Source organism: Falco peregrinus, chromosome 4 (assembly GCF_023634155.1).
Source record: "Falco peregrinus isolate bFalPer1 chromosome 4, bFalPer1.pri, whole genome shotgun sequence".
In the NCBI taxonomy this organism is placed as follows: domain Eukaryota; kingdom Metazoa; phylum Chordata; class Aves; order Falconiformes; family Falconidae; genus Falco; species Falco peregrinus.
In genome coordinates, this window is record NC_073724.1 from 91,210,903 (window position 1) to 91,238,703 (window position 27,801).

Consider the following 27,801-nt stretch of genomic DNA (forward strand, 5'->3'; position numbering starts at 1 on the left):
TCCTCCTCTCCTCCGCCGCTGACAAGGGGCCGGGGGCGGCAGTCGCGGCGAGGCGGCAGCGGCGGGGCGGCAGGGCAGGAGGGAGCGCTCGAAGCTCTGCCGGTTCGGGCTCCTTCTCGTCCTCCTTCTCCTGCGTGCGGGGTGTCGGGTGAGCGGCCATGGTGAAGGTGTCGTTCAACTCCGCGTTGGCGCAGAAGGAGGCGGCGAAGAAGGAGGAGGAGAACAGCCAGGTGCTGATCCTGCCGCCGGACGCCAAGGTGAGGGCGGCGGGGGACCGAGCCGCAGGGGCTGGCCCGGCTGCGCGGCGGCGGCGGGAGCTGCGTTCCGCTCCGCTCCGCTCGGTTCCGCTGCGCTCCGCTGGGCGGCTCGGCGCTGCCGAGGGGAGGGACGCGCGCTGGGGACGATTTTATTCTTTATGTGCCTCCCTCCCTGCGGCGATGAACCGCGGGCGGGCCAGCAGGGAAAGCTGCGCCGCGGCGTGCCCCGCCGCCCCTCTCAGCTCACGCTTCTAAAATGGCTGACAGGAGAACGAGCTTTATTAAAGCTCCGCTTCTCCCTACTTCGGGGATTTTTTTGGTGGTTTGCTTTTTTGGGGTTTTTTTTTTGGGGTTTTTTTTTTTGGGGGGGGGGGGGGTTAGCCCGACAGCGCTTGGACCGCGTCCAGCTCGGCTTTTAGGGCGCTTTCCTCTCCTTTGCGGCGTCCCGTCCAGACCCGCCGAGCCGCGGCGAGCGGTGGGGGCCGGCCCGGCGAGGGGCTGCCCCGCCGGCCCACCGCGGTTGGGCGGGGGCGCGGGGCCGGGCCGGCGGCGCCGAGCCCGGCCGCCCACCCGGCCCCGCAGCCGGTGCCCGGCCGCTGCCTGGGGGGAGAGGCGGGGACGTCCCGTCGGCGCGCCCGGCTCGGGCGCGGAAGTTGTGTGGCGGGGAGGCGGCGGGGCGCGTCTGCTCCCCGTTCCGCCGTTAGTCCCCGCGGCTGAGTGCGGCGGGCGAGCTGGGGAACGCCAGAGGCTTCAGGGCAGAGAGCGCTTGGCGAGGGTGAAGTCGGAGGTGGGCTTGGCCGTGCCTGTGCCGCAGCGTGTTTGCGGAGCCTGGTGGTTGTCTGTGACGGCGAACTTCGCCTGGAAAACTTGGGCTGGTTTAAATAAAGAAACAAAGAGCTGCGCCCCCGCCCCCGAAACGGCACCCAAAGTCCAGTCGTCGTCGCCTTCCCTCCGCGCCTCGGAACAGCAACGGCTTTTAAAGTTTCTGAAGTGCAAAACCGCCCAGAATGTAAAGTTCTTTGGTTGTGATTTCTGTGCTCCCATAATCAAACCAGTTTTTAATTAGGAGTACCGTAATTTGCTCGAAGCTCTTTGAAAAGAGAATGAAAACTTGAAAAATGGCCAGCTGCACATAAACAGCATGCCTTGCTGTTTTCAGTTGTTTTCACAATCTTTTGTGCATCAGGCTCCTGAATTACCTGACTGGATCTGCAAAAGAGGTAGTGTTAATTAATTTCCTAAATCTTTGTGATTAACTTCTGCCTGGGAAGACAATAGCTGTTGAGTTTTTTGGCATGAAATTGTGCCCTGGTGCAGGTTTTCCTCTGATTGTGATGGGGCCAGGTTCTTCACCTGCACAATCCGCTGTCCTTTCAAAGCTAAGGGGGGAACCACAAGATGTTTTCTAGTGATATATTCCTGGCACAGCAGGTGGTTAAATTTCATGCTTCTACTGGTGGTATGGCACTTTACAAAGCTGGGGGCAAAGCTTTTCAGTTCTTAGAACAGTGTGCCACAATAAATGAGATGGTATCATTACTCAAATTGCTTGCAATTACGGGAAATCCGTTAGGTGATCTGTGTGCCTAACTGTTCCTAGTGGGAGTGCCCTTCTCCTGAAGGTAATGGATTCCCTGAGCCCAACTTGAGCTTTGGAGTTTCTTCCTGACCCTAGTTTTGGTGATTGGTTTGACATTGAGCACGTCAGCAAGACACAGACTACAAGTTCCAGAAAATGGGGTTTTCATACTACCTTGGAATCCAGATCTGCCCTGGATGATGTTTGTTTCCAGATAGCCTACCAATTTTGGCTTGTGTTCCAACTGCTAAACAAACAAAATACATCTGGCTAATTGTACACTGGGGAGCAAATCCTCCTGACCCTGTCCAGATACTAATGGAAGTGTGTTGTTCCACTGTGATTTCCTTAACACAGAGCTGTAAATTCTTGCAGCTGAGGGTAAGATACAGGATCTGCCTTAACTTTGCCCTGGTACTGCTTTCCTTGCCTAGCAGTGGGACTTGCAGATGTTTATTAAGCAGGTCAAAAGGTGGTCTGGTCTCACAGTAGCTACTTCTAAGTTCTTGCACTGTTATCAGGGGATGAACATGCATGAACAAGGCTTAAAACAGTCCTAAAATAGCATGCTAGGAGCGGATGCTCTGTACAGATGAAAATTCCAAAAGCAAATGACTGCTCTTAAGGGACATCGAGCCTTTGACGTTCTCTTTGACACATTTCCGTCTTTTTTTTCAGCAGAACTGCAGACCTTTACCTACCAGTGTGCAGAATTCTCTTGAATAAGCTTTTTTCCAGCTTGCGTGTTTTAGAGTGTAAATAAAAGCAGATCTGAGTACAGTAGCGTCATCTGTAGTTTAGTAGAAAAGGCTATGCAATCTGTGCAGGATTGACAATACTGAAACGGCTCATGTCATGTAGCTGCAGAGGTATTTGAACCTCTGAGTCTGGGAATTTATTCTTAGATCTCAGACAAAAAAAAAATGGAACTGAGGGCCATTGTAAAATACACCTTTGAGAGAAGTGCAAGATATGCCTTTTGACCTTTGCCCTCTTTAATGCAAATGCATTAGAAACAAATCTTTTCCCATCCCTCCACAAGGAACTTCTACTGCCTATGCAGTTCATCGGAGGGAAGGGGAAAAATAAACCACATCTAACAAATGTATGATCCATGTCACTTCATTGCTGGAAAACCCTGAGCCTCAGGTGAGGTTTGAAGGCAATATGAGGATGTATATAGAAGAGTGAATTCCCCTTTCCAGTATCTTTACCAACATTGTATCTGTAGGACAATAAATAGATCTGGATCACAAGTGTGAATTTGAAAAAATATTACAACATCTTATGATGAAAGTCCTGGGAGGCATTCTGGACTGAAGTAAAGGGAAAACTTTAAGAATGGAAGAGGATAGGCAGAATTGCACATTGAGAATTTTATCATCAATCACTTCCAAAGATTTGAGCAAGAGATACTAATTAATAAAGCCCAATACTCTGAAGCATCCAGAAAACAGATTTGTGGAATGAGCTTTTGGACTAGTCCTTTGAGCAGCCTCGTTCAGCTGCTTTTCCCAGCACAGTGTTATGAAGACTGCTACTCTGTCTGCCATCGTGGGATTACTGTCAAGCAGATAATCTTCCAGGGCTTATTAAACAGTGTTTGCGGCCAAAATATGCTGATGATGTGCCACAGAAATACTCTGGTCTCAAGCAAAATTTGCCCAGTAACCTCTGATGCAGACACCAATAGGAAATTAATTGGGGAAGGGAGGAGAGGAACATGGGAGAAGAGTACAGGATGTATCAGGGGAACAAGAGCTTAATAAAGCTTTTGCAGAAGGCAATGGTCTTATGCATTGGAGTATGCTACTTAAAAAGGAGTTTAAAAATCAAGAGTGCTAATCCTGTCTCAGCATAAATCACCTGTCAGTATTATTGTGTGTTGTGAAACTGGCTTCATACTGTAGGCAGCCATTACAACTCTGCTGCTGCTGTTGGGGTGATACTTCTGTGCCTTAAGTCTTGGCCAAAATACAGAATACTCTTAGTGAAGGTTTTCAGGCAGCATTTAATTTTCCACTTTGCTCATTGTCAGTACAATAGGGTGTTTTATGACCCAGTTTCCCAACAAACAAACCATGTATGGTATTTTAACATTTCTTCCTACAATAGGTCTTTGGAGAGCCAAAGATGGTTCTGAGCATAGTTGAAGTTTCCAGACATTTTGCAGAGTCCATTCAATAGATTTAAGTCCTCCCCCAAGCTCTTTGGGCACTCAGTAACTCTCAGGCAGTTGCTCCCTTCTGCTGGGGTAGATGGCAACCTTTTTTTTTTTCTTTTTTTTTTTTCTTGAGGTGCTCAATTCGGTGCGTACTTGCCAAATACAGCTTTGCGTGCAGAAGCTGTGGATTCACACGTATGTATCATATCTGACCTTTGGGTCTGCAGAGAGTTCAATGTGAAAGTGTAAGTGTTAAGAATTCTGAAAGCAGCAGCTTTCTGTGTTTATTCCTTATGAGAACATTATTACTCTGCACTCTAATCTTACTTTTTTTCAGTTTAGGTTAATCTTTTCTAAAGCATACTAAAATAGGCACTTTGTATCAAAGAGTAAGATGGTCCACTTAGGAAATACTGTTGAGCAACTGATGAGCGCTATTTTTCAATGTGGAAGAATCCTTAGATTTTGTGTAATTGACCTTAGATATTTCTAATATGAAGGTATTATGTTTACAGTTGCTATACTCTGTATGTGTGTAAAAATATGTAAATACTATATAACGTGTGCTATATATGTTAGTATACACACTAATAAATCGTGACTTTTTTATTGTTTTGCTGTCAGGGAAGCAGCCTTTCTCACCTCATGGGATATGTCTGCAGATGGAGGCTTTGGGGTTGTTTGGTTTGGTTTTGGTTTCTTTTTTTCTTGGAGGAGCTTCCTTATTCTCTTTATAGCCTTCCTCCACTCAGATTTTCTATAGGCCTTTCATCTGTCGCCGTTGGGGAAGGAGCAGTCTTTGCATTTTCCTGTATTTTCTGTCATGCAAGTGGGTCATTAAACCAGCCAGCTTCTGCTGTCTGTCAGGGGATTCTGGATTAAGGCATGATTGTTTAAAAGAGGACCAGAAGTAAAAAAAAAAAATCGTAGCAAACTTAATTCTCTCTCCCTTCTCCTCCCTGACTTTTGCTGAGATTTTAATGCAAAGCCACCAAACCTCAAATGAAAACCCTCCAGTTTCAGAAACAAAGGGTACCCAGGATTCTGTTACTTACTGGGCTTTATGGGTACCTGCAAGCATAAATTCAGGGAAACAGAGCTTATGTAAAGAAGATCTGTGGCAGGTGTTGATGAAGAATTCTTCCTAAGAAAAGAAGCCTTGTGGCTGATGTCACCCCCTGCATCCTTTTACATGGTGAATCTGTGCTACTGGCCAAGTAGTGCAGCTTCCTGAAAATAAGATGGCTGTGGTCTTGAGGCATTTGGCTCCTAAAGCTATTCCATAGAGGTTACTGGTAATTGAGAGGACAATGCTAAAACCCCAAGATCTTTAAAAATTTGTGGTACTCTTCTGAGAATCTCTTACTATTTTGAAGCGAGTTTTGGAATTAGAAAATCCAAAAAGCGATCTGGAAGAGCTTGTGTCATCCTCATCCCCCCAGTGATGGAAATGAACTTGTGGGACAGAGGAGTTCTGTCAGTGATCCCTATCTCATTTCCTTTTCTGTTTCTCATCGCTTCCCAACCTGAATAACAAATACAAAACTTTGGTTGGGAAATACAGCCATTTCACAGAAGAATAATATTTCAAACAGGATGCATTCTACCAGACCTTTGTAATAACTGCTTTGTCAGTTGTTTGTATCATTTGTGGTTTTGGCTGACTGAGCAAGAGCTGGTGTCTGTACATTACAGCTTATATGAATTCAGTGCAGGGATGAACACAGAGACAATGCAAATACTTTATGCAGTTCTAAATAGTTTGTTTTTTCAAATTAACGAATTTATATTTGGCTGAGGCTCCTTGCCCTAAAAAATGTATTTGGAGAATTTTTTGTTTTCCTCAACATTGTCATGTGGAAAACTCTGTAATTAGTTGAAGCTATTATACAGTGCAATATCTGGAAAAACTGTCCTGTGCTGTAATGTATAGTTAATGCCATAAATACTTCTCTTGTGTTCACTCCTGTCTTTCTGCGCTACAGTACTCTTCTTTCTGATAAGCTTCAAGAAACTAGTTTGGATATTAACATTGCGTAGTGGTCTGAAGAATACTACTTAAATAGAGGCTGTTGGAACCAAAATTTCTGTTCAGTGGGAAAAGTTAAATTAATTCATTTCTGAAGATGTGGATCAAGATGAAATGCTGAACTTTACAGGAGAGACAAACATTTGAAAGAAAATGTTCCCGGAATCACCAATATTTTCAAGGGAAATGGTTTAGACTCCTTCCATTATAATGAATATTTAATCCAACACATGAATGTCTATTTCCAGAAAAGTTTAATTTCAAAATACAATGTGTATATAGGGTTTTTTCCCTGTTAAGTATTGTAATGAAATGTTTACATTTGCAAATGTAATCTTAACAGTTGTTTTTTTATAGACTCAAATAAATTTTCTCTGTTATTTGGGTGTTTCTTTCCATTTTTTTTATCAGCAATTTAACAAGTTTTGATGCTAATGGTTATTTGAGGGGAGGTATAAGAAGGGTAAGCATACTTGCCTCCAGTAATGTTTTCAGCTAACTCTTCTGCAGTTGCAGTTTTGGAATATTTGTCAGCATTATACATATTTTCTATCCAGTAGCCACTAGCTACAGGCACCACAGAGCTTACATACAAAGAAAATAGTTCTTTCTGTGACTCTCAGGAAATATCTTCGAAAGCAAACACTGTATTTTTAAGTCCTATTAATTTTAAATGTTCTTTATTTTGTGCTTCCAAAACCATAACTACAGCTGGGATAAGTAGTGGTGTGTTCTGTTACTTATTGCATAAGTTCCTTTTTTTATTCCCTGCCACCCCCCGGCTATGATTGACAAAGGTTAGCATTATCTGTTTTTAGTCTCCTGATCCATATGAATTATACAACATTCATTTTCTTACTATTTATGTGCTGCTTTTTATCCTCAGTGGAAATTACTTTGAATCTACAGATGAAAAGCATGCTAATTTATAAAACTCAGATATCTGTCCTAATTTTACAGATGTGGTAAACCAAAGGAATGAGATAATTAATAAGATTGAGCTCTGCAATAAAGTCAGAAATGGTTTTGCAGCAGACATCACGTGGCCTAGGGTTTGGACCACAATGGACGTACAGAGAGACAGTAGCTCCTGAGTGATCCATGCGTCATTTACAAGCAAGGGTCCTTTGTGCAACTGCCGTACGACATTGACCATGAAAAAAAAGTCAAGTAACATTTGCCTGACAGTTATTATAGAGGTCGTGGAAAAAATAAGTAGATGCTTTGCTTGTCCTTTCTGTAGTGTCTGTGTGTGTACACAAGTATATTTATAAAGTTTATATATTATTAAGTATATAGTATTTTTATATATATACACAGAAAAATAAAACCCACAGGCATTTTAAGAGTAGAGTTCCTTGAATGCAAACCCTTGGATAATTTGTGGTTGTCTTCCTCCTAGGGTTCAGTAAACTCCTGCTTTTGATGGCAGCTTTCTGCTGTTTTGAGGGTAGAATGAGGCAATGGAATGGCTGGCAAAAAAGCACACGGAGATCATACCTGGGAAGGGGCTATATCTGTCAGGTGGATCTTGCGTGGTTGCTGAATCACAAAGATTTATTTATTTATTTATTTTAAAAGATACCATCTACATAAAAAACCCTTGCATTTACATGTTTGAAAACGCAGTACCCTTTGCAGAGTGGGAGGCTGAACATGACTTTCCAAGGCTGCCGCACAATGCGGTGAGTTGTCTTGCCTGAGGTTTTTGGGAAGCTCTCTTGCTGAGGTGTTTGAACACTGGCCAGCATCTGTGTCTCTGCAGGGTGTGATGCTTCCAGGTGCTGGGTAGTGGAGTGCATCCACTTCAGGCTTTGAATAGTCTAATTGCAGTGAAACCGTTTAGATTGTTCCAACAGTTCCTTTAGAAAGAGAGCGTAATTAAATGTGAGCCTTTCAAGGTCAGCTCTTCTGTGCTGATACTCCTAAGTGCTACAATTAAATGCTATTCTGTATTTGCATGCAGAATGGCTCCCACTTGGGGAGCTCTGCTTGCTGTACAGGTACCACGCATCTTAATTCACTGATATATGTATTAGTAAGGTGTGTTGGTTTGAGGGCAGAACTGCCATTCAGAGGAACCCCGACAGGCTACAGGAAGGGACTGAACAAAACCTTGTGAGTTTCAGAAATAAAAAATGCAAAGTCATGGACCTGGAGCAGACTCATGCCCTCCATCAGGACAGCATGCGGACTACCTGGCTGGGAAACTGCTCTGCTTGAGGAAGACCCAGGGCTCCTGATGGACAGTCAGCTGGGTGCTAGTCACTGGTATTGCTGAAGGCTGAGAGCTTTCCAATCCAAAAACTGACATTGACAAACTGGTGTGAGTCCAGTAGGGGCCACTGCGATGGTTGGGGGTGACAGCATATGTGAGGCCAAGGGCATGGGGCTTGTTCAGCCTGGAGATGAAGTGGCTTGTGAGTAGACTTCACAGCAGCCTCCTGGCACCTGGGGAGGGGACTGAAAAAGCAGTGGCCATAAATTGAAAAAGGAGACCTTCTAACTGAGTGTAAGCAAAATATTTGTCAGTATGAGGAGAACTGAACGCTGAGCAGGTTACCCATAGAAGCTTTGAAGTGTCAGTCCTTGGAGGTTTTAAAAACTTGACTGGACAAGAGCCCTGAGCGACCTGGACAGGCTTCAGAGTCCACTTTCCTTTTGAGCAAGAGGCTGGAGTAGAGACCTCCCCAGTGGTTTCTGTGATGCTAGACTCTGCTCTTGAGAGAAACTGAGACACGACGTTTGTAACTTGCTTGAGATGACATACCATCTGTGGCTGAACTGGGAATAGAGTTATTAAATTCTGAAGCTCAGTGGTGCATATGTGCATGCTAATGAGATCTCTTGGGTGAAAGAGCCAACACCGCTTGGGAAAATAGCCTTGAGAGAAATCTAGGTTAAATTCACATAGCGTTCCATCATATTGATGTCTGAGATTCAGGCAGGGAAAAAAAGCAGAGAAATTTCAGACATAAGCGAGCAGGATAAGGAAGAGACAGGAACTGGAACGATCAAGGTCAAAAAGATAATTTAGTATTGATCCATTTTAAGTGGAATAGGAACCTTCTAGGTTCCTGTTTTCAAACATTGATCTAATTCAGGATAAAGTCGAGAGGCATATTGCATTTAAAGTTACAGATTGATTTAGTGTAGGTTTTATAAGTATGGTAGAATGCAAGTTGATTATAAATCAAAGAATGCAGCTGGAGAAAAGGATTTATTTTGGCAATGTGTAAAAAATGAAGCATTTTTCAAAACTGGACAGTTTAATGAAATGCCGTGTTTAAGGTGCTGTAACCATAAAGGGTGTAGTGATTTTGTTTTCTAAAATCAGAATGCATTCTGAAAAACATCCCATATAACCTCTTAGGTTTGCAGTTTCTTGTTTTTAAAAAATAAATAACCCTCTGGCACCTTTTGCCAGATATCTGTGCAAGCTTTCATCTGTGTGTTTTGGTCTATGACTTGGAAAGTGTTGCACCAGAACACTTCTCTCTTCTTAAAATACTTGAGAAAAATAGGCGTGGAATGCAGAACAAGTTTCCATCATTCTAATTTATGAAAATTACAGGTAAACTCATCAATGTTTATGTATCATAAAAAAATCTGGCTTCCACCACCTTTTCACTAGCCAAGCTTACGAAAACTTTTTGTATTTGTTACAGTACAGTGACAATTGCAGATTTCTGTGGCTGTTAGAGGCACAAGAACTTCTGAATTCAGCATCTGGGCATTTAAAGACAACACTTCTTCCAAGTGTTGTAGGTTTTCTTGACGTTTCATTTTGGGGGCAAGGGGCCAGTGGGGGAGAAGGCAGAAGAATCATAAAGCCCCAAAAGAAGTAAAGCATGTATGGAGCTTTTTTACTTGTCTAGTAGAGACCCAGTGCTCCTGGGGTTTTGTTTTTTAAATGAAGCAAGTGGTTAGGCTTGTTAACCTTCTGCCTGTTGTAGTATCAGCGTTACTTAAAAAACGTCTTTGTGTATCACAGAACGGCTGTGATCGGAAGGGACCTCTGGAGGCCACCTGGGCCACCCCCCTGCTCAAGCAGGGCCAGCTAGAGCTGGTTCCCAGGACTTTGTCCAGACAGCTTTTGAATATCTCCAAGGATGGAGACTCCACAGTCTCCCTTGGACAACCTGTGCCAGTGCTTGGTCACACAGTAAAAAAGTATTTCCTCACATTCAGAAAGCATATAAGAGGGTAATAAGATCTTGTGCTAATTGCTACACAGAAAGGAAGGCAGTCCTTGGCCCTGAGTGTTTACAGTGAAAATGCAGGACAAGAGACACGGGAGTGCTGGCTGGTGGGCAGGATAAAGCACTTCTGTGGCCACAGCCCAGCTCATCTTCCTAAGAACGTAGGACACTGATACGGTTTATCTTGTAGCAGTAATGAAGGGAGGAAATGGAAATAAGGTGTGCCTGGTACTCTGGCATGTGGCGGAGACCAGAGAACTCTGCTTTGGGATGGGGAGAAGTACAGGGGGCATAGACACAGGGCAGGAAGGAAATTGCAGCAAGACCTGAAACCACCGGGCTTGGTGGTGAGCGAAGGGAGTTGGTGGGTCTTGGAACTGAGCAGAGAAAAGAGGAACGATTTGGGGAACACAGTTTGAAGAAAACTGGTAATGTATCATCTGTGGGTTAGTTGTACAATTGCTGTACACAGCCTGGGATGAGGATATAGCCAAAAGCTGTGAGTGTGAATCACCTGAAGAGAGTCCTTGCCTGGTCTGCGAAGACAGAACTTTCAGGCCATTTAAATAAGTATGTTTGGTTTGTGGGTTGTTTGTTTGGTTTTTTGTTTCCCCCCACTTTCTTGTCCCATGTAAGACCAAAGCTAACAAAACCAATACTGCTCCCAGTTTCAACCAAAGCAGCAGACTAAACAGAGTTCTTTTCCTTCTTTACCCATCCTCTTTAATTGTTGGCTGCTAACAAGTTTCGTAATCTCTTGCCTCTGAAGTTGAAGGCAGCGTTTAGGTAAATCGGGATTACTCACATCAGTAAAGAGTTGCAGGATTACTTTTCCAAGATGCACTTCTTTTATTGTCCCACTAGCGTGTAGCTCTGTAAACACTGATTCATATCCTTTACATTCACTTTATAGTTGTAATCTTTCTTGACTTCCTGCAGAGAAATGGAACTCTTCATGTTCCATCACGTTTCTCTCTAGTTTTTCCTGCCTCCCTTTTCTCACCTGATTTCTAATTTGTTTTTCACCCTTCGCCTCCATCTTTCCCAATACTTGCAGCTGCTGTCCTACCTGCTAGCACAGATGCCCTTTTAAAGATGATCTTGACCTGGCTGTTTATATTGATGTTTTTATTCCATGATGGTTATGATGTTTGAACCATGACATGCATAATTTGACAGACACCTCATTTTTTAATAAAACACCCCGGTTATTTGGTGAAAGGTAGCATTCAACTAATATCAGAATGACCTTGGATTTTGGAAAGCTCTTGGAATGTATTTCTTTTCCCTGCTGGATTTCCTAGTGCTGTACAACAGACTTTGTATTTACAATATTATTTTATTGAACACACACAGATACTAGAAATGCAGGAAGAGGTTAATAGTACCAGCTGCCTAACAGATAATTCTAATTAATGAATCTCCTTGGTTATCCAGGCTACGTGACTACAGCAGGCAACCAGAACTGAGGTCTGGTTTTCATGATATTCTGTAGGCAGAGAGCCTTTGGCCAGATGGACAAGTCCCTGTCCGTCTTGACAGAAGAGGAACTGGCAGTACTGTCACAGAAGGGTTGCAGTGTTCAGATATCAACTGCACGTAAACAACCATAGCCTGTTTCCAGGCTTCATCATCTGAGTAGAAAAAGTACGTCACTCCTTGTGATAAGCGAAAAATCTCTGAAGCATCTATTGTATATAGAGTCTGTTTTTCCAACTAGCAAGTTAAAAGATCATTGTACTTAAAACTTAAATTTAATTTTATTAGGAAGCGTAAAATTGCTGCTTGAGGGGCGGATCAGTATGATGGCCTTCCAGATTCACAGCATCTGCTAAGTGAGGAGTCTTGCAAAAGCCTGACTTAATTTCCCATCTGCAACAAGTAATAAATAGAACACCCGGCTTGGAGCAGTCTTCAGGCAGGAATACCACGGGAGGAATGCAGAGCTCTTTCTAAAATAAGTTCATTTTAAATTCACTGTCTTTTAGGAGGGTTTTCTACAGATGTCAGATTTACAAGTCAGAGGAGGCAAGCCTGACCAACAAAATTCAGTTTATGCAGCCATTGGTCAGTACTTTAGTTGAAGACTTTTTAGCCTCCCTCATTAAAAAGCACTTTAAGGGAATCATCAGTAACTTCCCTTCTCCCCATTCCACTAATTAAAGCTGCAGTTGGTCAACATTTGCCTTTAGGAAGCTCAAGTCTGCCCCAGTGCATTCTGTCCAATGCATTCTGTCCATCCATGTGAGCTAAAGCACCTCGGAAGAAAACTGTTCTGAACAGCTTCCAGCCAGTTCTACCCACATTAATTGTAAGCTTTTATATGCGCGTGTGTATATATATTAGATGTTACTCTCAGATGCATAATTATGGATGGCTTGTGTCGTATGCTGCAGACATTTTTAGTAATATTTATAATGCTCAGTAACACTCTGCATCTGGTTTCTCTGTGAATCAAGGACTGTGTGTTGGTTCTGAAAGACTTTCCCTCCTCTCAAAATTATTTTTATTGCTGTCGTTACCTATTTTTAAATTTGGGCCATTATCTTTTGAATAGTGATGGTGATAGAATATTCTGGACTCCCCACAGCATGTCCACCGTATCTGGTTAGGTGATTCTTACCTAATTGATCCATATGATTATTTTTTTTAGTCATATAATTGATGTGTCCTTAATTTCTGCAAAGGAACAAGGTCTGATAATCTTCTCACCCATTTTAGTATGAGCTAGACATATGCCTTGTAAGTTTTTAGACTTGCTTTACTTTTAAAATGCTAAAGCAATTATATTCCACTATGTACAAAAAGCCACAAGGGGAAAATCTAAGTAATTACCAAGTCTAATTATACACATTTGTGGCTCAGTATTGGAGCTTAACAGAAGAATTTTGTGAGATTACCCCAAACATGAATTTGGTCCTTCTGACATTTCAGCATTTATTAAAAAAAAAAAAAAAAAGTAGCATTAAAATTGAACTGAAAAGCGCAAGAGAATATATGGCTAGTACCCACTGATAACTGCTAATGTTTGCAGATTTGGGGATGTGTGTGGGGGGTGTGTGTGTGTGTGTTAACTTTTTTTTTTCTTTTGATTCACTCCAGAACAGTTAATGTTAGTTGTCATAAATATGTTCATGTGAAGATCTCTCTGTAGTTGAAAGGTGCTTTGGTAAATAGTTTGTGTTATTTGTCCACCTCCAAAGTGTTTCATGATTCCAGTAACAAGACAGAGTGCAGCTTTACGTTAGCTGCTGTGGTCACTGATGAAGGAATCTTTACTGAAAGCTACAGTTATCTTTTAACTTCTTTGTGAGAAGATGACAGTTTTGAAGCTTGCCAATCTCAAATAATAGAGAATTTAATACTTCTCATTTTCTGTCTGCAGGAAGATTGTTCCTGCGGAGCTTGAAACTATTCGGGTTGGGAAGTTCTGAACCATTTAATTTTAACACTGTAGGATGTAGTGTACAAGTGGCAGAGAGATGCTTCTGTTTCATGTCTTGTCCATAGGAAACAGGCTAATCAAATGTTTTCCAATTAGAACAATCATCTCATCAAGGGAAACAAGCCAGTATTGGGCTTACATCCAGTTCCTCCTAAGGCATTTTGCATCAGAGGAGATTAGTTCTGTGGCATCATCTTAAGGTTGAGGATTCACCAGGGAGTTGAAGTACATGGGGCAGGGATGAAGCAGAAGAGGGGAAAGAAAAGGACCAGAACAGCAATGATTAATTATTACTGTTTACAGAAGTAGAGAGGCGTATTTGTAGAGGTCAGTCTTCACTTCAAGTGTATGATGCTTTCTGTTGTCAGACACTTCTGGCAGTGGAAAGCTGACCTAGAGAAATATTAGTGAGGCTGCAGTCTCATGTTGTGCTCTGGCTTCAGAAGCCAGCGCTGCTATCAGGGAACAAACTGGGGTCGAAACTATGTGGGGAAAGGTGCTAATTCAGCACTGTCCCTCTTAGTGGGGATCCACTTTCACTTCAAGTTTTTTCTTTCAGAACATGAGTCACCTGGAAGGAGGCCGAGTGTCCATTGCGCTTTCTTTCTTGCAGTGCAGAGGGTCAAATTTATATAGCGAGGGATGAATTACTCTTTTGGGTCAATTCAGCCCAAAAACTAAGCTGTCATGACAACAATACAAAAGCTTAGCCAGCTTAGCCACAGCACAGCTACTAATAAGAGTGTAATTTAGCTTTAGTAGGTTATTCATAATATTTTAATTTAAGGTGTTTTTAAAATGCTTGATAATGTACTTAGTTTTCAGATTCAGAAGATGACATCAATTCAGTGTTCTCCTTCAACAGCATAAAATGTGTTCAGGGTTACCTAATGCTTGTGTACTGAGGTGTAGAACTTCCATGCACTCTCCTAAGCAAGAGGCTAAACTGGGCTGGAACTCTTGCTCTAAATTTGGTGTGCTGTTTTCAGAAGGCTGTGGACAAATCAATGCAACAGGCAACTACAAATACAAAATAGCTTAACATGCCACTGCTAGGGATGCCTTCAGAAATAGCGGTAAAGGACGAGAGAGTTGTATTAAACTTGTGTAGATCTGTCATCTCGTATATCAAAGCAAAATTATTTGGGGTGGAATACTGATAAACCTGTCCTTCAGGTTCCCCCTAACATGGTAAAAGTTACTTTCCTTTTTCTGATTATTTTTGTGGCCTATGCAAAATTAATTTGACATTAATTCCCATTTCCAGGTAGGTGTTCACACTGGTCTGTGCCTTCTGCGCCATTTCCCAGATGCATGTTTTGTTAGTCTTTCTGAATTTACAAAATGATATAAAAATGGAAGAGGCAGTTATTCCACTAATGGATAATTCTGCTTAGAGTGAAAAAAGGTGGGGGTGTGGGGGGTGGTGAATAAAAGCAGCACTGGGAAAGAATAAAGATACTCTTTATATTCTTCACTAGGGAGTATTTTGGCATTGTATCCTGGAGCCAGTCTGCTATCTGTTTTTCTGCCATTAACTTACAACAGTTTTAATGACAGCTATTTAAAAAGTTTCAGTCGGGTGTCCTCTATGCTTTGAAATATCTAGGGAAATAGTTACCTAATGATACAGGGCAACATAAAAATAAAAATCCTTGTTTTACCTGGTTTAGATTTATAATTGAGGTGATTTATAGAAGAATCCACAGTGAATCTTAACCTGACCTGAAAGTTAATTAGATTACCATGGGTATTATGTCCTATTTGCAAACAGCCAGGTTAAAAACCACACAGCTAGTAATCCTGTAATTCTTTACGCTGAATTCCTTAAATAATTAGTAGTGTAAAAAATTTTAACAGCTGTTACTTGTCTTGTCAGTCCACAGCAATTGTTTTCTAGCCACGCTCACTTTGCCTTGTAATGTATCCCAGAAAAGTTGGTTGGAAGGGGCCTCTAGAAGTCACCTGGTCCAGCATCCCTTTAGAAACAGGGATGCTTGCCAAAACAAGATCACCCATGGCTTTGTCTAGTTGAGTCTTGAAAACCTCCAAAGATGGAGATTTTACAATGTGATCTACTGTGGTAGTTTGCACGCTAATGTAAAACAAAATCTGTGGAGTATCTTCAGTTTGACTCTAAATATTTCTGAATCGGATTTTGGCAGCTGTTGCCTGGCAAAGAAGCTGCATTGCCACTTCTGCGTGAAAGATAATTGCAGTGTACTGTAAAGGTGGGTTTCGCATAGCTCAATTTTAGCTACATATGAATTTACCTGGTTTGTTAACCACGGAATTTCCCTCGATAATCCGTGAAAAAAAAGTAAGTCCCTCCAAAAGACTGCTTGTCCCTCTCAGGGGTGGTTGGGATGAGTCGCTCTGGGGAAGCTCCTTTTTATCCCCACCATTTGCAGGGAGGGGCCCCTTTCCATTTGGTGTCAGATTTGCTTAGATGGCTTCGGTCAGATGAGGGGGAATCCCTTCCCCGAGGGGCCCAGGCAGTGTGGGGACTACACCCACTACTTTGTTCAAGTGGGAAATCACCCTAATTAACAAATATGGCAAAAGCCTCACATAGGCAGAACATTCACTGACAGCCATAGTTATCAGTGCCTTCTCACACGTGCTTCCCTCATGCCTTCCTCCGTTTTCTGGTTTGGGTTTTTTTGTTTATTTGGCCGTAATGATTTTGCCCTGGTCATCGTTCTACCCTGTTGGCTTTTTGGTTGCAAAGGAGCAATGAATTGCTTTGTCTTTATTTTAACTCTTGTATTTTCCCAGGATTATCATGGCTTGGAAGAGGGTGACTCAGTGATAAGGTTTACTTTGGTTTTGGTCGTGGGTTTTGGGGTTTTTTTTTCGGATGTAAGTTATGCAAACACTTGGGGGAAGAAAGAGCGTTGTAATGTGGCTGATAGAGGAAAGATTTTGCAAGCAGCAGTTCATTGCTTAGGATGCCTGTGGGGACTGCATGGTTATGCAAACTAGTTCCCCAAAGGGGAAACATCCTGTCATTCCTTTAGCTTAACCAAACAGCAGATAGAGGCATGGCCAATGCTGGTTTAGAACAGAAAGCTACCTTAACAACAACTTAAAAAGCACTTCTTTCATTCCCAGTCATATTATTCCGCAAGCAAAGAGGTGGTAAAGTCTCTTTCGTCCTGATGAAAACATAGAAAAGGTTATACTTTGCTGCTCTTATTACCTTTGATCTGTTGTTGGTTCTTCAAGTTCACTTAAATTGCATATACAAAGATTATTTTTTATCTGACCTTTCTGAATTGACTTCCTTGCTCTGCTGTTGTTGCATGGAGGTTGCCTGAGAATGGATATTTTTCTGTCTGCAATCTGTAAAGTGGTTCACTGTGTGTTATTAGGTGTCTTGGGAGATTTTTCTCTTCCTTGAGGCTGCTGATTTTGTTGGTGACAATAGCATTAAAAGTGAATGTTGGTACAAGTCTTCGTAAACCTCAAGTTGAACAGATCTTTTTTAAACTTTACCAAATAAAATAAGTTTCCAACCAATTGTGATAAAGTGCATATAGCTTTTTCTGATGGATGCAGTGTTTGTACTTGCTGGGCCTGAAGCATTTGCTGTCATACGTGTCTTGAGAACAGTGTGTTGAAGGTCTTTCTCTGGTGCATTGCAGGACCCTGAGGATGCTGTGCCTGTTGGGCAGAGGAGGGCCTGGTGCTGGTGCATGTGCTTTGGATTGGCCTTTATGCTGGCTGGTGTGATCCTGGGTGGTGCCTATCTGTACAAATATTTTGCATTCCAGGTAAGTCAAATACATTTTGTTATAGGATGGTTGTATTTTTCTCTGTTATGCCTTACATTCAGAAGAGGAGCAACAGACTAAACCAGATAGTCTTTCTACTCCCCACCCCAACACACACACCAAAAAAAAAAAAAAAAAGTTCAGCTTTTCTAAAGACAAAGTGATGGCCTGCTCTGAAGTTACCTATTAGCAGGTGAGGGCAGGAGCAAAGCTGGCAAAGAAAAGCACTTTTGAAAACCTTACTTTGCAGAGAAAGGATTATATCTAAATAGGACTTGGGTTTAGGAACTCCAGTGGTGTCCCAGATTTTCACCTGCTCTCTCTCCTGTTTCAAAGTGCTGCATATTGGAAGTGCATTAACCCCTCCAAAGCTTCCTTGTTTGATCCCGGATTTCCTGGACGCATGCGGATGCATGCGGTACTGCTCATGCACAGGAAAGGGACTGCCTGTTACAGCAGTGCTTTGGCTCTCCTTCCCGACTTCCATAGGGATAAGAAATACAGGCCCTGCAGGGGACTTGGGAAAGCACAGTCAAGGTAGTTAAACATGCTCTGTCAAGTCTAATCCATGCTGACAAGATTAGACCTCTGAGAAAATGTATTTTCAGTCTTGAACAAATGGCACTGCTGCAAGAGGAGCCCTGTGAAGGCAGTGGTGCCAGGGAAGTGGAGCATTTACCTGAAACATGGGAGATCTCAGTTAAATATTGTCTTCCTCAGGGTGAATTGTCACTGGGCAGCACTGGATGTGCTGAGCTGTCACCCAGATGGCGTAAGCACACCCTCCCTCCTTCAGAAACTGCTGGGGTTACAAGATTCATGGGGTCAGAAAGGGAGAGTATAAGCAAAACATAAATCCCTCTAGCCCACTGGTTATTGCACTTACTTATAAGACAGAAGTTCTGTGTTCTTGTCCCTGCTACCAGGATTATTATTTTTCTCCATTTTAGTAGCTGCTGATGTGGAAGGCAAAGTGAGACATGAGAAATTAAACATGAGAAATTCTAGCTGAACTTGCAGTTTATAGTCTCGTTGGCTATCATGTTAACATAATTTACAGGGGAGCACTGGTGCTGCAAACGATGCTTAAACAGCATGTATCTTGGTGGATTTAACGAGATGAGAGTAGCTGAAGGCCTGCTGTGTTACTAATGCATGTTTCAGCTGTGCTTAGAACCATGGTGCTCCACCTTTCACATGCCATCCACCTGAAAGTGCCATTTAATTCAAACCTGTGGTATTTGTTTATGAGTCAGATCTGGGTTGAAGGAAACATTCAGGAGTTGAGCTAATATTGCACTGAAGACATGTTTTCAATGCAAAACTTCAAATTAATGGTATGTGCATATGCATATGTGTAAGCTGCATGTTTCTAAAACTGTCAGGCCTATAAATTTGGTTTATGACTTCCTATGACACAGAACTGTACTTCACATGTCACATAGGTAACTTGCCATGTGTACTGTGACAGAAGGACACAAATTGGTTGGTTTAATTTCTTTTTATTACCTTTTGGGGTTTAAAACTGGTAAAAAAAATTTAGAAACTAATGTTCAAAACTTCTGAAGCATTGCAAAACTAAGCAGCTTCACAGAATAATTGAGGTTGGAAGAAGACTCTTGAAGTCATCACTTCACTGCTGCAAGGAGGACCAAATTTAGAGTTAGACTTGCTTTTTAAAGGTCAATTGGATGACCGGTTTCTATGTTTTAAATTGTAATTATTGACTGCAGTTAAATAATATTTTATAATTAATCATAATTAAATTATAATATATTAAATAATAATATGCATGCATATAGATGTAGGAACTTCATTGTCTTTCTAAAAGAAAAATACAGTGTGTCACAGATAATGGATGCAAAATAGAAGACTAGATTTTAAGATCCGGCTTTTGGAATCCTGTTTTCTTTGAATTAAAGGGAAGGACTCCCTCTGGGTTCAATACAATCAAGGTTTTACTCATGGTCCTGTTGTAGATAGCAACTGGCTCCTACTTTGGTGTATGAATCAAATTAGAAGGAAAACATTTAATCTAGTCTGACAAGTTTTTTGTCTCCACAGTGCTTTGAGAATATTAAACTCCTAGGCGACTGATGTTTTTCTTGCCTGGTTGTTTACTTTTTTTAGCAGGGTGGCGTGTATTTCTGTGGAATAAAGTACATTGAAGATGGCTTAAGTTTACCTGAGCCTGGGGCAGAGGCTCAGAGTGCTCGCTACCACACGATTGAGCAAAATATTCAGATCCTGGAGGAGGAAGATGTTGAGTTTATCAGTGTGCCAGTCCCCGAGTTTGCTGATAGCGATCCTGCTGATATCGTCCATGACTTCCACCGGGTAAGAAATATTTCTGAAAAAGTTGGAAGCATTTAAAACTTGAAAAATGTTCCCCCTCAGTCATGCTGCTAAATGTACTCCTTAATTATTGTGGTGGGGGAAAGCAGAGGGTGGAGGAGGCAGCAGAAATGTTTTGATCAGCAGCAAGCAGTTATTAACTGGGCATACAAAGTACAGCATTATAGAGTCGTCATGAGGTAGTATGTAAATCACCATTTGCAAACGCAGTTCTGGATTTAGAAAGGGAGAAATCTTAGAGGTATTTCCTTTCCTTAGTATGGGGAAGTAAAGAAAATAAAATTCTTGCTGTGCTAAGTCCACTGAGCCAGAGTTTGACCAGTTGTTACGGTGTTGAGGAAAGTTTGGAAAGGGCTGTCATAGCTTTGACCTCAGCTGGAAGGGATTGGTTGTGTCTGACACCACTGGGTGTGTTGAAGCACCCCCAGAGGTGCTGTCCTAGCGTGGCTCAAAAACCCCAAAGCAGCAGCAGAAAGGGAAGGAAGTGACCGGCTGACTGACCATGGAAGAGAGCTGGTTTGCCGGATGCTGTAGGAAGCCTACCTGAAGCTCATTTTATCTTGTGCACGACTCCTGTGTTCCTAAAGGCACTGAACTAGGGTATCAAAGCATTTTTAGTAGTTTCTTCCTTTTTTGTAGAAAACTTGATAAGAATCAATGGTAATGAATTTTTGCTAAGGCAGTTGACAGGCCTACATCTCTTGGTATTAACGACAGCTGTAAAACAATTAGAAGCCCTTCTTTTCTGTATCAGCCTGATGGAAGCTGTCTGATAGCGATGAAATGTTCTACAGCTGGTTTTCAGAAAGCTAAATTTCTGTGAATGTTTGAAGACTTCACTGAACAGCTTTTTTAAGCAAGGCTGGAAAAGAAGAATAGGGAAGCGTCCTATTTTTTTTATGCAAGCTTCAGTTTAAAGTTTTCCAGGCAAAATGAGTGCTATCTATCAAATATTCATAACCAGATTTGGAGGAAAACATTGCTTGCTCAAGCTATGTAATTTAAAAATATTCCTGAATATTTTTAGGGAGCTTCTGTTAAGAGTTAAGAGCAAAGAGTCTGAAGAGTGAAAACCAGAGGAAAAAAAAAAGCAGTATCTTAAGAAGTGGACAGGAACAATAAAATATTACAAATTTACTTTTTGATTTAATGGGTTAAAGGCTTTGCTCTAAAGGTCAGTGTGAGGATAATTTGCCATAGGCTCAGCACTTACTTCCATGTAATGAGATTAGTTGCACTGATGGTTGCTGTCCTGGTACTATTTTGACTGTTGGGTTCTTGATGCTCAGTGTTTCATATATGTCCGCAGCCTTAGAGCTTTCAGCAGCTTGAGATAATGTCTTCTTTAGCAAGAACAGATGCAGTAAAACACAGCTCACTGAACAGAGTCATAGGATTCATCAGGATAATTCCCTGTGCTTTTATGTCTCTGTTTTTATCACATCATGACAAATATTGCAGTTCAGGTACTATAAAGATAATAATTCAGCTATGAATAATCGTTAACACTTCAAGTCAGTAATATTTTTGAAAATAAAAGGATTTTTATTGCATTATGTGTAACAGTCTTTTTTTTCTTTCTATATTTTGTTCTTACCAGCAGCATTTCCCCTTTACACAACAATAAAAGTGTGGAGATTAGAGCAAGGCTTTTACTCTGTTGTTTCAAAACGCAGGCACTAGGAATAAATGAATACTGTACTGGATTCCGTAACAGTTCAGATACACCTTTGTAATTTCATTACTATAGTGTATTTGAGGTACTCATTGCCTGCTGCCTTGTGGGAAAAAAAAAAAAAAAAAAAAATTTAAACTCGTCAAGACTGCCATTTGTTTCTGCATTTACCTACTCTCAAAATTGCAGTTTGTTGGACAGACTTTATAGGGAACAAAACAATAATCTGAAGAACAACATGAGGCAATAGCAGTTAGCAAAGTCTGTGTGTGAATTTTGGGATGTTCATGTAATTTTGATTAAAATATTTCCTCAACAGAGGCTCACTGCCTATCTTGACCTTAGCCTGGATAAGTGCTATGTGATTCCTCTGAACACTTCAGTTGTTATGCCACCAAAAAATTTCCTGGAGCTGCTCATCAACATCAAGGTATGGTTAAATCATAAGTAATTTGTTCTTAAGACAGAGAAAAAGGAGATATTTTTTTTTTTCTGCACACACACACCCCCGCCCCTGAACTGTACCTTTCACACAAGGTGCACGTGTTAGAAAATTAACTAATCACTAGAGATCTTTGCAAAGCAACGAAAAAAGTCTATAACCTTAGTTAATGAACTACAATCATGAAGGAGTTATTAATTCAGAGGAAGGTAAACCTGATTTTATTCTTCAATGCTACAAATTTGGCTGACAAAATTGCATAAATGTGGTGTACTTAGACTCTTTGATAGTAGTCTGTGTGGTTTTTAATTTATAACGCATTGTGACTGAAGTTTCCATAAAGCATATATGCGCTGGACTCTTAGGCTGGTTAGCTGAGAGGCTTGAAGTAGATATACTGGGAAATTGTTTTGACACGGGCATTGTCTAAAAGCATAGGTCCCTAGCGTTGGCCCCCACTTCATACTGTTCCCGTGGCTTGAGGGTAGTGTACGTGAGGTGTCTTGGATCTGCGCTGTGTGCTCAGGCAAATCAGATGTGGCACTAGGTATGATGGACTGGCACTGCATGAGTTCCTGAGGCTTCCAGCAGCCTTAAGATGGATCTTCCTGTTACTTGGGAGGTTTTGTAGGAGTGATCAGGATTTGGATTGTATGATTAGTGAGGGCCATTTAAGCAAGAGGGTTTTTAGTATAGCCAGATTCCTGGTTCTGCAAGAACCAGACCTTTAGAACAAGGTTTGTTGTCCTTAAAAACAAGAACTGTGGAAAGGACTGAGGTACCACAATCGCTGAACAACCAAACACGAATTTGCAGTATGATGTTCTGGGAGCTCCTAATCACTTCCCAGCAGAGTGTGATAATTGAACACTACTGCTGGGCTTGTGGTGCTGGTGCTGGCTGGCTTGTTGCCACCACAGGGACATGCTGTTCTGTTAGTAGTAGTAACTGGGTGAAACATAATGGCCTGTGAAATTGAGGAGGCCCAAGCAGATAATCTAATGGGGTCTCTTACTAATTTAGTATGAATCATCCTTTTTTTTTTTTTTTTAACTTACATATGTGTGCAGATTTGAATAGTATTTACCTTGTTTTTCAGCCCTCTGGTTTCTTTCCAGAACAGCAAAACACTCCAGGTGGGGAAGAGAGCTAATAAGCTAACTTGTGTGTAAGATTTGGGGGGAGAGTTTTAAATTTTATTTTACTGGGCTTTTGTAACTTTGGAATTGTTTATAACATCTTGGGTTTGAATCTTTCAAACAAGGCTTTGAAATTAGGACTCCAGGAACCATTTTAGCCATTTCTGAGTGGTTTGTGTATATAAATAAATTCCATGTGAAAAATGCCTTCACAAGTAAGGCCTCTGCTGCTTTTTTGCTGCCGGTTTTGAGATGAGATTTTGCTGCCTGTTTTGAGATTTAACCACACTTTAATTTCCTGTACATGAGGATGACGTGGTAACTCTCTGTAACACACAGTGACCCCCTATTTTTTTACTTTGTGTATGCAGTTTTGTTTCCATTTTTAGTTCACACAAATTGCAGTATTAAAATCTGTTAATTTCCTGGTTTGTCATTAGTACTAAATCAAATATGCTTGTGGATTGCAAGTAAGAGGGATAACCAGGCATCATGCATTTAATTGAAAATCTGTGCAAAAGCAAACTGTTTTGATCATTGTCCCCAGCAGTGAGTGCCCTAATTTTGTGAGACATCTGTTTAATTCTCATTGTATTAACAAAAACTGGTGGGCGTTTGATGTCTCACAAAATCAGGCTAAATGTTTTGTAACTGAAATTTGGGGAACTATTCTGCAGATGCATAAAGTGAGTAAATTTCTGTTCACTGTCCTGCAGTCACATTGGTTGCACAAGGAAGAAAAATGCATGAATTAAAGGACTTGTTTCATTCAAATGAGCTCTGAAAACATGTAGAGGACATTTTATGCAAATGAAGGTGCTCTGAGCTCTTTTTTTTTTAAAAAAAAAGAACCACATTTCTGTGTATTGATGCAGTTTGGTTGAATGTGCAGACAGTGAAAGGCCTCCTTTCCTTGGGAAATGAGGCTGAAAACCCAGGTTTATCTGTTCATCCACCTTGTTCCCATTGTTGAGCCAACTGGTTGATTTTAACCGCATCTGATGCACAGGATGTCTCAAAGGTGACGGATGGTATTTGTGGCTGTGCTGGGTCCCAGTGCTGGGTAAATGCTCGTGTAGCAGGTGGGTAGAGGTGGTTCCTGCACTGAGCTCCCTTTCCTTTGGTACCCTCAGGGAGGGCTGAGAAGGCCAGGTCCACAGGATGGTCTGGGAGATCCTGGGAGGTCCTGTGGTTTGGAGAGCAGGAGCCCAGGAGTGTCCTTGCAGGCTGCTCTAAGTCCTCGGTACCACTGCCCACCCTGCCGGTGCCCTGCACTGCTGCGTTTCTTTGGGGCTCCCTCAGGGAACCCTCCTGAAATTGAAGAGACTAGGGGTTAAGATACAGTAATTTACAATGATTTAATTAGCAAGTAACGAATGGGATAATTCGGGAGTGTGAAGTCTTCCAAGCTGTCATTTAAAGAAAAAAAAATAAATTACTGTTGTTTTCCTCGTAGTATGCGCTGAAGAAAATTTTCATAATCTAAAGTGAATTTTATATGATCCTTTCTTTACTGAAAAGAATAGCATTTAATCAGCTTCTTCTCAACATGTTGCTTGGACTGAAAAGATAGTCTTGTTTTGCAATGGAAATTTCAAGTGTTTATTGTCAATAAAAAAATACAGCAATCTTTCACTGAAGAAGCTGAATTTGTTTCCATAATAAGTGATCATTTTACTTTTAGAAAGCAAGCAACACCTTCTCTACTGCCATAAATTAGAATCACACTACAGGATTTCTTAAATTAAGTGATATTTTTTTAAAGTTGATGATTATTTACCAGTGCCAGTATTAGGAAATTGGCTGATAGCTAAGAATGTGCATCTTCAGCTGTGTATGGTGAAGTGTGTACGGAGACGGATTGCTCCATCATTTCAGCTGTGGCAAAATAACCCTGAAGGGACTAGAAAAGGCTTGGGAAGCCTTTTCATGTCGTCATGGCTTTTCACTTTTTCAGTGTATTGCCTTAACGCTGGTATACCACTATGACTCTCTAATACCTTTCCGTATAAACAGTTGTGGGAGCCGACATAATAGCTAGGTAGTCTTGTCTTGCATTTGGCTTGAGAGCTGTGAATATGCTCAAGGTTTCCCAAACCCTGTGGACTGCGGCTGGAGTACACTGCAGCTGGCGTGCTTCATCAGCCAGGGTGTCTCCATGTAGAACGTGTTTATGCTAACTCCTATTCGGGAATAGTTCCCACTGAGATCTGTTGGGCTGTTAATTAAGTGAGAAGTTTGGATGTTAAGTGCAGGACTTACCCATGACAGTGGGTGCTCCTGGGAGATAAACCTTTCTTCTCTGATGAAGACTGACGTTACTGTAGCAGGAGGGCAGTAGGCATAGGCATCAGCGAAAGTTTTACGACCTTTTTGAAGATCATCATTACATATTTCTGTAGTGCAGTGCAGTCATGTTTGCACATTTAGAAGAAAATTCTGTAGGTAATACATATTTTGAAAAAAATCAAAGAAAACATGTCACAGCCATGTTCAAGAAACACATTGCAAAGTATTTCGTGTCTACTTAAGACTATGAAGAGATGGCTTTTGACAGAGCTGTTACATTTTTGTTCAACAGGCTGGAACATACTTGCCTCAGTCCTATTTGATTCATGAACAGATGATTGTTACTGATCGTATTGAAAACGTGGATCAGCTGGGATTCTTTATTTACCGCCTCTGCCGTGGCAAGGAAACCTATAAACTACAGCGCAAAGAGGCCATGAAAGGTAAATGTTCCTCCTGCGATCTTTTGTGTTGGCAGAAATTTCAGTGCCACTTGAGTTCAATAAATAGGCTTGATTGTGTTGAAAGGAATGACTCTTATTAAAGCCAGCATTGCTTATTGCAGTAACCAGCTCTGTGGGCTTAAGTACATCTGATATTTTCTGTGTAGGTATGGAAATACGTCTTTTTATTGTGCAAAAGTGCTCAAGGGCCCAGTGAGCTAGGAGCTGCTAGAATGTGTGTGTATGCATGGGTTTGTTTTCTGGGGTTCAGGCTTTCGTTGATGCTTTGCTTTAATCTTGTTTCTTGATCCACCCCAAAACCAAAAAAACCTTTAATATATGAGAAGCCATAGCCTTGTAGTCCAAGTACAGAATTGCAGGTTCTTCTTGTCATTAAAGGAATCTATAAATCGTTCCACGTCTTGCTATTTGCATCACTGAAATGTGAGTAAGAGTTGTGTTTGCAGGAGAATTGTAGTGCTTGTTCCTCCTTCATGGAAAATGTTTGAAAAACATAATTTGGAGGAATCTTGACAAGCTATTAAATACTGCCTTAAAATTTTCACTCAGACTTATTTAAATAAATTAAAAACTCTGTGATGTGATGCACACTGAAGCAGTTTAATTGCTTTAGTCATATTGTTGGAGCTGACTGCTTGGGAAAATATGGAAAATAAGTACATTTTATAAAAATAATTTAGAAAAATGTTTTAAAAGTAAAACATCCTAATAGCAAAATCCAATTCAGTATGCTGATCCTGTGGTAATAAAGGATGACCATAGGCTGGCAGTGAGCATTAGTTTAGCTAAAATTGGGTTAAATTCTGTCTTTCTGCAAATCCAAGGTGGTGGTGTTTAAATACTTCTAGTCCACTCATTCTGCCTGTAGCATTTATTCCTTTGCTGTTCCTTCTTTCACATCCCCACAGGCATTTTTACAGATACACAGAGAGGGAGATTGGGCACTGATCTGGGTTAAGACTGGCCAGTGGGGGGGTGTGCGGCAGGTTGGTTTTAACTGAACTAACACTGCAGTTTGGTTCACCACACCTTCAGGGTCATTGCCTGCTTATTGACTTCCTATGTTTGAATGTGTGCCCGTGTGTGTTTCCTCTGAGAGGGGGATCAGAGAGGGCGGTAGTTCTGATTTTGGGTGACATCTTACCATTATGTCTGTGATGCACCTCATCACTTCTTCTGTTTACCCTCCATTGCTCTTTACTACTACAGGAATTCAGAAGCGTGAAGCCGTTAATTGCCGAAAGATTCGACACTTTGAGAACAGGTTTGCTATGGAAACAGTCATCTGTGAACAGTAATGAGGAATATTAACTGTTACAGGAGACTTAAAAACTACAGTATGACCCCACCCTTTGTATTGTGTGCAGTGATTATTTTTTAAAATCTTCTTTTATGTAAGTAGTGGACAGGGCTTTATTGCTGAACATGTTCCATACTTTTCATCTCATGATACATGTAAAATCAGTATGTTTTAGTTTTTTCCTTATTTTCAGGTGTGGTGTTCTTCTTATATTTGAATAGCAATTGTATAAAGACTTAGTTGCTAGTGCATTTCATGTGATGAATCTTGAATACTAGGAAGAAGAGAAAGTCTTCAAAATATCCACCAGTTTTTAATTAAGTAAAATTGAAAAGAATTATTAATGTACAAATGGACTGCAAGAGCTACTTCTAACTGTAATATTACCTGCTATATAGTTTGTTACAGCGTATAGACAAACCTGTATTTGACTCTCCCTAAGTGCAATTTGTTTTGGTTTTAAAATACTGTCATATTTACCTTTTTAGATTGATTTCTGACTTGATGTTTTAAAATGGCAAGTGTTTGCTGTAACAATCTTTTAGAAAATTAAGAAGTAACTTATGTTACTAACTTGTATATAATCCATGTATGTGCAATGGAAAATAAACCTTATAAACCTGTTTGTCTAAAACTCTTGTGTTTTCTTTTGCTGTTACCCAGGGTGGGTTTTTTAGAGGAGTGG

General features: G+C 41.2%; 1 protein-coding gene across 1 annotated transcript; it reads left to right on the forward strand.

Moving 5' to 3' along the window:
• ITM2B (integral membrane protein 2B) lies at positions 1 to 27,750 on the forward strand. The gene is made up of 6 exons (XM_055802323.1): positions 1 to 257; positions 17,324 to 17,452; positions 19,583 to 19,789; positions 21,802 to 21,912; positions 25,645 to 25,795; positions 27,026 to 27,750. Exons 1-6 carry the CDS (start codon positions 159 to 161, stop codon positions 27,112 to 27,114), a joined length of 786 nt encoding a protein of 261 aa, XP_055658298.1. The 5' UTR covers positions 1 to 158; the 3' UTR covers positions 27,115 to 27,750.
• Positions 27,751 to 27,801: the final 51 nt, after the last annotated feature.